The 10,115-nt window shown below is 35.9% G+C and overlaps 1 protein-coding gene across 10 annotated transcripts in view; it reads right to left on the bottom strand.

Moving 5' to 3' along the window:
* PLEKHA7 (pleckstrin homology domain containing A7) overlaps positions 1–10,115 on the bottom strand; it is a 2,079,953-nt gene that overhangs the window by 30,756 nt on the left and 2,039,082 nt on the right. For all 10 annotated transcript variants that reach the window (XM_044082761.1, XM_044082762.1, XM_044082767.1 and 7 more), the window contains 2 exons: positions 6,499–6,632; positions 5,863–6,005 (listed from right to left, as the gene is read on the bottom strand). In XM_044082761.1, the coding sequence (XP_043938696.1) occupies positions 5,863–6,005; positions 6,499–6,632 (277 nt within the window). The remainder of the gene's footprint in view (positions 1–5,862; positions 6,006–6,498; positions 6,633–10,115) is intronic.

Here is a 10,115-nt window from a genome sequence, read left to right as displayed (position 1 = left end):
CCCACACGAAAGTGACATTAATATGTTGAAGGAGTTTTTAATTTCTAAAAGAAAAGGAAGTTAATGAAGCAGTTCACTTCATTAATGAGAATAGGAGGGGAAGGGTAAATGCTTACATTTCTCATAAGACACTTGAAATGAATGTAAAGAATATTGGTTCTACTGGGGAAACGCTCCCTATGTTCCTTTTCTATACTTGTGATGTGGCTGATATTATAAAAGTAATTAGAAATAACTGGTCTATTTTGCATCTTCATCAAGACATTCATTCTATAGTGGGGGAAGAGCCCAGATTTAGTTTTAAGAACAAAAAATCTCTCAAAAGACAATTATGTTACAAGAATTTTAAAAACACTAAGAGAGATATGAGTGAACCATTGATGCGATGTTGCTCCAGATGCAATTTTTGCACATATATAGATCCCTTTGTGGAATTTGTTCACCTTACTATAACCAAGAAATACTACTTTAAAGTCACTGCTGATTGTCACAGTAAGAATTTGATTTATTTGGCCAAGTGTAGATCTTGTGACTGTTTCTATGTAGGTAACACCATTAGGTCTTTACTAGAAAGAATGAGGCAACATGTGTATAACATGAATAGGCTTAATGAGCATAATGCACTCGCCAAACATTACATAGAATATGGACAGGAACATAAATTTGGATTTAGGGTGATAGAAATGGTAAATCCTAATATTCAAAGTGGTGATTTTAGAAACTATACTGAAGAACGTGAGCTATCATGGATCATTAATATGCAGGCAGATAGGTTCCCTGGTATTAATGAGAGAACCTCTATAAAACCAGCTTTGAAAGCTAGGGGCCTCTTTAAATGAATAAGAGATTTTTAATTGCTTTATTAGGAATGTGTTTCTATTGCTTGACTATATTTATGACCTGAAATCAATGTATTATTTAATTCACTTGAATTTGTAACTTGTTGTCTGAAGAAGCACATTTACTGTGTGAAAATGCTTGCCCTGTTATATATTTTATTAAACCTGAGTTTTATACGGAGACAGTTTTGCTTTGGTGCCATTTTTATCCAGTGAGTTTCTTTTTTATACTTTAAACAGTGGATCTTTACATGATTTCATTAATGAGACAAAACAGTTTAAGAGATCAGTCTCTTCAAAAGTTATTCCAGTCTTACATGTGCTGCCTTGTAAATATTAGAAGATTCGGGGAGAAATATTACTTGCTATGCTGTATTCCCCAATCTGGTTAGGGTCACTTTTCAGAAGCTTCTTAGTTGGCATCTTTCTGAGAAATGTTACATCTCACTGGGTATATTGATTATCCTTAGATTACTAGTACTGATAGATGCAGCACATAGGCTGCACAAGGTACTTTGAAGCCAGTCTCTCTGAAGCCCTGATTTCCTGAGAGAATAACTTAGTTGAATGGCTTAGCTTTCTGAATGTACCGAATATGGTACTGTGACTAGGGAAAGTTTGGTTCTGATGGGTTTTGTCACATAATCTGTGAAATTTCTTGGTTGACTATGAAGTAGCGGCAAAATAAAGGTTTATGGCTTGGTTATTTATGGGATGGAGGCTGCTGCCTGTAATCAGGTGCTGAAGCCAGTAGCAGGATAACATTAAGAACAGTAGCCCAGTCTTGTCATCTGCTTATTGATGTAGTGGTAAGAGAATCAGCACTTCATACAGGATATTTGCAGTTCAGGTCTGTATGCTATCATAATTTTAGTCATGTACATCATACAGACCTATTTGATGAAATGAGTGCAGTTAACATCATATTAATTACGTATTTGGTGTTTATTTATGACTTCATTATTAATTTTTTTCTTCATTTTACTTTATATATTTGCTGGCTGGAGTGGAGCAGAGTATGGCGCTACATTTACTACTTCAAATTTTTTTTTTTTGTTGATCATGACAGAGATGCCAGGTTTGAGACTATTCATTTACTTATTTTCTTGTTAGAGTATCAGTGTTTGGATTACAGATGGCATACCTCTCAACTGTCTAGAATTTTGAAGAATGTCCAGATATTTGCCTCATATTTTGGGTCTGTTCTCCATAAAATGTGTGGTTTCCTGGCAAATCATTTAAGACTGTAGTCACCAAATAAAGTTAGCCACCTGAGCCTGAACTCTGAAGTTCTTGTTTTATTACAAGAAAGAAAGTGCTAAGTTAAACCTGCATCCGAGACTCCTTGTGCCTGCTTTTTAGTAAAGCTTCTTTGTTGGTGTGTTATTCTCTTTTGGTTCTATGCCACGTTTTGAGGTTAGCCATCTGAGTCTCAGACTTCATATTTGCTATTCTAGTAACTTTCTGAATTTGCATGAAACATATTTAAAGCCTGGCCCCAATTTGGACCCTTTGCTCCCTCATTATTTTTGAGGCTGTACAGCATTCTTCAGCAAAGAAGTTGAAAGGTATGGAAAATCATGTGAGGAGTCACTGGATGTATTTTTCAGTGCAGAGTGTTTGAATGGGTGGTTTTCTGGGAAGACCTTCAACCACAATGCAGGTAACCTTTTTTTTAAATCATATTAAATATTTAGTGCTACTGATTACAATTTTAGATAGCTTTTAATAGACAACTAGATTAATTTTTATGTCAGCAATCTTACAGTTATTGTGAACATTGCTGCTAAAAAGTTCACTTGCAGGCTGAAATAAAGTACTATAATTCCAGAAGACATTGCTAAGCAGCAGAATATTAATATTATAATAAAAGAAATAAAATGGGGGGAAAGGGAGAGAAAGGAATAAAGAGAAGGGGAAAACACAATGTCTTTTCACATGTAACCTGAAAGCTGTATAATGCATTGTGGGGAATTGTTGAAGAAGATACTGCATTCTCATTTATTACTTTATTTTTATTAGATTTTGAATTTGTTAACCAGGGAAGAACCTGAGCCCATTGGGCCTACTTCAGTGTCAGCATGTAAATAGATACATATGCAAAGTGTCTATTAAAGTTTAGAAAATATTTATGCTGAGTAAAAAATGAAGATTTGATTTGTTAAATGATTCATTCACTTTAGATATTTCTTGTTTAATAATTAGCTATATCAGTTAAAACAATAGGGAATAAAAGGCTGATTACACAGACATTCAAATTTATGTTGTATCTTAAAGCCTGGCATAGTGATGTAACTATCAGAATATGTTTAACATATCCTACTGTTTTAGTATTATATACTTTGTTTACAAATGCACTTGGATTCAGTTGAGGAAATTCTGATTTATTGTAGTATCTACTCATCTGTTTTATTTTATACTGTTAAGGCATGATTGGAGAACCTAGATTCAGATACACTTCGTAATTTGTAACATGTAAGTCTGATTTAGACTAATCAAGAACAGGAAGTTGCTATTTCATGCAGGACATAAGTGGTATTTGGTTGGGCCAGTTCTACTGTGAATCATAAACTTCCACAATGCCAGAAATCCAAACACTGAAAAAGAATGCTTGAAACAGAAAAGGGTGATAAAAACAATGCATTTTTTATGGTGCAAACCTTTCTGCACCAACCGCAGTGTGGATGGCAAGCCCGTGACACCTTCCAAAAGCATATATACATATATATGTATATGTATATATATATATATATATATATATATATATATATATATATATATATATATATATATATTTATTTATATAAAATGTGTCTGTATGTCTCATTGTTTTGCTGAACGCAAATGTAATCATTCAGGCCTGGCTCCTCACCAGCATTCAGTCTAATTTGTCAGCTCGATTCCCAAAAATCTGCTCTTGATTCCCAGGCACATGCACCCATTGTCTTTTAACACTTTTTTAAAATTGCAAATTTAAATTTGTCAGTATTCCTTTTACCACCTAGACATAAAAGGGTGTGTCTGAAAATAACATTATTTTTGTTATAATGTCATCAATATGTTTGTATATTCTCTTTCTCAAATTGTCTTGTGTTTTGCCTACATAAAATCGTTTGCAGTCCTCACAAAAAGCAATATAAACCACTCCAGAAGTACTTCCTCAAGTGAATGTATTTAAAGTTAACAACTGATTTTTATAAGTAATTTGAGCCATAGGACCTTCCCAAATATAACCAAAATGGTTGCACACACTACACTTCTTAGTGCGGTTAGTTATTTGATTCATGTTTCTAATCTTACTAGGTTTTTTCTAATACGTTCCTAAGGTTACTGGACCTTTACTATACAAACCTAGGCCTCTCACCCAACACTCTAAACATTGCCAAATCAGCTTTAAAATAGCCCAGTTTCTCTCAATAATCTTTCTAAACAGTGTGGAATTGCGAAAGTACTAGAGTATCATTGCCCTTTCATAATTGGGGAGTGCTTAAAGTATGTTTGCTTGTGCTATAAAGGTGGGATTTCATCCTAATAATCATTTAACGCTCGCACACCTTGCAAAATTCACTTCAGAAATGATTTGGTCCAAAACTGTTTTGCATAACCTCTTTATAGGAACATGTTGTTCAAAGGCATCTAAAACCTCTACCTCCTTGTTATATACTTCATCGCTAGATGTCATTCTGCTTGGTTTAAATGATGATTACTCTTGAAATGCAAGTAAGTGTGTGAAAATGTACATTTTTTATAAATCTTAGAAAAAAATCCTTTTCCTCCTTTATTAAAGTCACATCCAGATAATCAACCTGGCCTGGTTTATAAGTGTGTGTAATATATACACTTACACTCTCAGTATCTGTCCAGAAATACAAACGTCATCCAAAAATCAACATTCTGTCCAAAAACTGAAATAGTTTGAATTAAAAATATAGCCCACTTTAACATAACCATACTGGCAAACACGGGCACATACAGTGCCCTTGGCTACCCCTTTAATTTGTTTAAAAAACTTGCTGTTAAAATATAAAAGAAATTTCTTAAGGACCAATTCCATTAACCCCACTAAAAATTTGAGTCTCCTAGTATCCAAAAAGTCACATAAACATAAAATTTCATAAAACATAGATAACACATTTTCATGTGGTATGCTGGGAAAAAAGGTCTACTACATCAATAGTTAAAAAAAACAGGTTTTAATTCCACAATTCATCAGAAATACAAGATAACAAATTCCAAGAATCTTTTAAAATGTGGTTCCAAAACATTCTGAAAAGGTTTTAAACTTCTATCAATAAAAACCACTAAACGTCTTAAGGAGTGGTCATTTGGGTCCTTATGTACTTTGGGTATGCCACAAATAGTGGGAATTCTAGGGATTTTGTTGGTCAAGAAGTGATACCCGGTATGATTAATCACACCCTGCATAAAAGTATCAGTGTGGCTACATTAATAACCCAAAGTGCATAGGAACCAAATAACCCACCTTTAAGACTGACAGTGGCCGTGCAGTGTTTCAAAACCTACCCTTTAGCAGTTTTTATTGATGCAAGTTGAAAACCTTTTCAGAATGTTTGGAACCATATTTTAAAAGATTCTTGGAGTTTTTTATCTTGTATTTCTGATGAACTGTGGGATGAAAACCTGTTTTTTAATTATTGTGGTAGACCTTTTTTCCAGCATACCGCATGAAAATGGGTCATCTATGTTTTATGAACTTTTATGTTTATGTGACTTTTTTAACAACAAACAATAAAAACAGATAAGCAAATCACATGCATCAGAACTGAGCGTTTCAACAAGAAAAATCATGTAAGCCTAAGCATGTCTTGCCAACAGCCACTATTTGTCATTTAAAACATATCTTTACCACCAGAATATTATGGTGAAGTGAGCTCTACAATAACAAAGTAATTTTAAGATTAACAATATACTAATACCAAATGCCTAAAACTAAATGAGTACATATGGAAATGAAAACACACACACACACAAAAATACTTTTGGCATGTAATGCAGATTTTACCTGCTACCTGCTTGCTCTTCTGAGAAGCCTCAGATGCCAAGGCATAAGAAATAGTTATAATGCGTTCTTGTTCTTCCAGCTGAGAATCTAAATCCACTGAGTTATGTTTTTCTTGTGGAATACAAACAGGTATATTGTGCATGCTAATGGAGGCAAACAAAATTATATATCAGCATGAGCATATTTCTTCACTAAATGTGTTACAATGTATATATATATATATATATTACAGGCAATTTTGACAGGGAAAAAACATAAAAATATATTTTTACAAACTGTATACAAGTACAAATGAGACTACAACATTAGAATAATTTATTTTTGTGTGTTTAAGCTACCAAGGTTTTCTTATGTGTGTGATTTACTTATACTTGAAAAAAATAAGATTTCAGTAAATCTGTCAGCTTGAAATCTACATCTGTAAAGAAAATGCTGAAATAATTAGGCATGTAGAAATAACAGCAGCAACAATGCCAAGATGTGCACTAAAAGGTCAAGTGTACAGAGTAAACTATATATTTATATAACTAAGTCCTAAAATATTTGGTATATCAATGTCTGTAGCAAATACATCCACTTAAGTGGGAAAGAAATTAATGATCATAAGTACTGAATCTTAAAACGTGAGACACTAACCTTGATCTGGTAAGAATACTTTTTATTCTTTCCACTTTCCGGTGCCGTTCTTCTAGTTCTTCACATGTGGGAGGCTCGTCAGGTTCAAGTTCAACATAGCGCTCTGGAATCAAAACCTTTTCTGGTTTGGACAACTGTTGATATCAAAAGCAAACATCATTAATTCTATGATGAAATCAGTCACTATCAGGTTTTCCATTTATACATTATTTAATTTAAGAAATACCCCTGTCCCTTTGTCTTATTTTAACATTTTTGTGGTCAATATTTCAGTTTTAAATGCTATTATAATAAGCAATTATTAATAGTTAATATTCCATTGTGTAGGTAGCACACCGATGGCTTTTTCCAACATGGTAGAAAGCACTGTCTTTGATTGAGGTTGTGCAACTCTTGCCAAGATGGGTGAGATTTATATTGAAACGCCAATGATATAGCAGAAGAAAACACTACAGGGCACAAATCCATCAAGATCTGTGCCATGTGGTATTGCTAAAATATATTACATCACTATTGTGGTGGCACAGAGAGAACCACTATGCTGAATTAGTATCAAGTGTCACTACATAGAAGGGCAACATGCTATGGTCATTTAATGAAGTGACTACAGAACAATGCAAGTACACAACACGTTAAGCAACTACACAAATCCCACTCCCCTAACAGTATGCCTGTAATGTAAAACTAATGTTTTAGCTTGTCATACCAAATTACAATGTATATGAAAGCAGCGGGGTAGTAAAGGAACACTATATAGTGAAACAGCCATATACCCATGCAAAGCCCCAACAATTTTACTTGAACAAAGTAGTGGACAGGAAAGGGTGAGTAATAACTCTCATTTTACTATGACAGTGCCTGTTAAAACTTGCGCACATACCATAGACCACTGACATCACACATATTGGGTAATAATGCTATAGCAGCCAGGTACAGGAAGGAGATGGACTGTTTAAACTTCAGAATGACATTCAGTTATGTGGTTATTTTTCCACGAGCCATAATCCAACAAGCCTATTTAATCAACCAAACTCCCATTAAAAACTATGGAAACTTACCCTGAGATTTTGTGATTTTACAGTTAATGAAATAAGTTTATAGAGTACAGGGAGGCCACTTGCCAGCATATCTCTCAAGACAAAGACAAACGTAATGCAGGAGAGGGGAACAAAGGCCTAAAATCAGGGAACATTTTTAAATTCTGCTCTACCTTACTCAAAAAGTTTATAGAACAACAACTTTGGTGTTCTTTATTCTCCACTGGAGTCAACCTTACAGACATCCCAGTGCCCCACATCTATGCTGGGTCTGCAGGACACTCCAGTCTTCTCTCTGACCATTACTGAATTTGACACTGGGGCAACTACAGATCCTAAATGCACCCTGAGGAGTCTTTGCTGTACTACCATCAGCTCAGAGGGAGTCTGTTTTAATCCTACTCCATTTCACCCCAACTTGAGTGCTGTGGCTGGCTTCAGGGGATGTGCAATGGGCAGACCATGCCATCTTGCCTCCACACTTCTACATGGTGCTGCCAGCAGAAACCTGCCTCATCCCTTCAGCCGAGCATTTTATAATTGATTTCCCAGTTTCCATCAGGAAGTTCCTATTGCTCTGAGATCCTGCCCACATCCCCCCAGATGGGTATGCCAATCCTCCCTGCCACTCCATTAGACTAGGCTTTAGTCAGAGCTTTATCTCTCTATACCATTGGAGCAAGTTACAGAACAGGTTTTGCATCAACATGCATGTTTTGAACAATAAATGAGGTTGGGGAGCAAAGCAATTTGTCCAGAGACATTTTCAGTGTTTTGGGGTTATGTAAAGATGATAGGAAGGGGTTTAAGGTTGGTAGAAGGGGGGATGGATGTTAAGACTAAGATGTAAGGGAAGGAGGTTAGGTAGATCTGTGGTGGAGGAAGGGTAAATTCAATAAGGGGAAAGTTGGGAAAAAGTGAGGTAGGTGTTGGGGGGGGGGTGCTTAGAGGATTTTATGTGAGTATAACTTGGAAAGGGATCAGTTTTATGTGTGATACTACTATTGCAAGTATTACGTCCATGATGATCAGTATGTACTGTGGAACAGGTAGGGCTTGGATTAAGTTTGGTCAGGAAGCTTAGATGAGCTCATTTTTTTTTAATTATTATTATTGCAGTCATGAGGAAGAGGGTAAAGTTTCCTGGGTATTATGGTGAGTCTTGGTGAGCAGTGTGAGCATTTATGCAATGGCCGTAGCTGCCATTAGCGTCAGGTTATTATTTTGTTCTCTGAAACTTGGTCAGGGTAGCTAGGGTTTACTCACGTTTATGGGAATCATTGGTGAGGTTTTCATTGGGATGTTTTGTGACATTCGTTTCATAAGGCTGAGTGTTTTAGGTAGTGTGAGCACATGAATTTCTATGTCCATTGGTGGTTATGGAGCTTTGCCTGTTTATCATAGCTCTCAACTGTCCAGATTTTGCCTCATATTTCTGGTCTGTTCCTCATGTAATGTTTGTTTTTTGAGCAAATCATGGAAGATGCAGATCACTAACAATGATGCACATTTGAATTTTAGATTTTCATATCCTTCAGAAACCACATGCTAACACAAATCCTGTTATTCTAGCAACTTTTTAAGTTTATACTGAGGTTGAGAGGTAAACTACTCTTTCTGAAGGCAGCAGTTTCCTGGGTTGCTCATGGACTGTGAAGCAGCCATGAGTAACAGTTTGTTGCTGTGCATGCGCAGTTGCAGTTGGAGCCATTTAATCATTGAACTAGCAGGCTGCTCGAGTGTACACATCGCATCTGTCAGCATTTTTGCACAGTGTATAGATTGTGGCCCTTATTTTGGTCAGTACCTTATGAAAGTTGTGGCTTTATGGAGGATTGCTGAAGAGTGAAGGAATAATGTACATTTGAGTTTCAGAATACATGTCTTTCAGTGTAGTGCAAAACCTTTTAATTTAGGAATGCGCTAAGTGCAGAATAGTTATAAAAATCTATTTATGTATATATATATATATATATATATATATATATATATATATATATATATATATATTAATTGTCCTTTGTTCCCCCATAACTTTGGCTTTGTATAGATTTCTTGAGGCAAAAGATTGTGAGTTAGGTTCACTACATGTTGCTCGTTCTACCTCGTGGAGTGGTGGGTTTACATCGCTATTGGTGTTTGGCTCTTGGCTCCACTGGAGGTGTGGTTTCTGTGTTGGTGATTTCTACTTTGTGGGGAGGATTGACTGGGGAGATGGATGTCTGGTAGGTGGCCAGGTGGATTTTGGCAGTTTCTGATAATGTTAAAAGGTCCCTGGTTTGTGAATCAGGGAGGGGTTGTGGTGGTGTGGCCAGCACATTTGTCGAGAGGAAGAAGGGAAGAGATTAAAAAAGGAAAAATAAATAAATTTAGCTGTGTTAATGGCTGGTGGGGGAGATGTCAGCTTGGAGACTGCACCCTTGTCGGGGTTTGGAGTTCGAGGCAGCAGTGGTGGTGCAGTGGTATCGTGCTTACAGGGGATGGTGTTTGATGTGTACAATGGAGTAAAGCTGCTTTGGAAATGAAACAATATTTTATGCGGATGCCACTGGGGAAAAGGCTGGGTGGTTGCATTATGGT

This window comes from Protopterus annectens, chromosome 9.part0 (genome assembly GCF_019279795.1).
Source record: "Protopterus annectens isolate FY-2018-M chromosome 9.part0, PAN1.0, whole genome shotgun sequence".
Taxonomy (NCBI): Eukaryota; Metazoa; Chordata; order Ceratodontiformes; family Protopteridae; genus Protopterus; species Protopterus annectens.
Note: the sequence above shows the minus strand (reverse complement) of the source record. Positions and strands in the feature narration are given on the sequence as shown.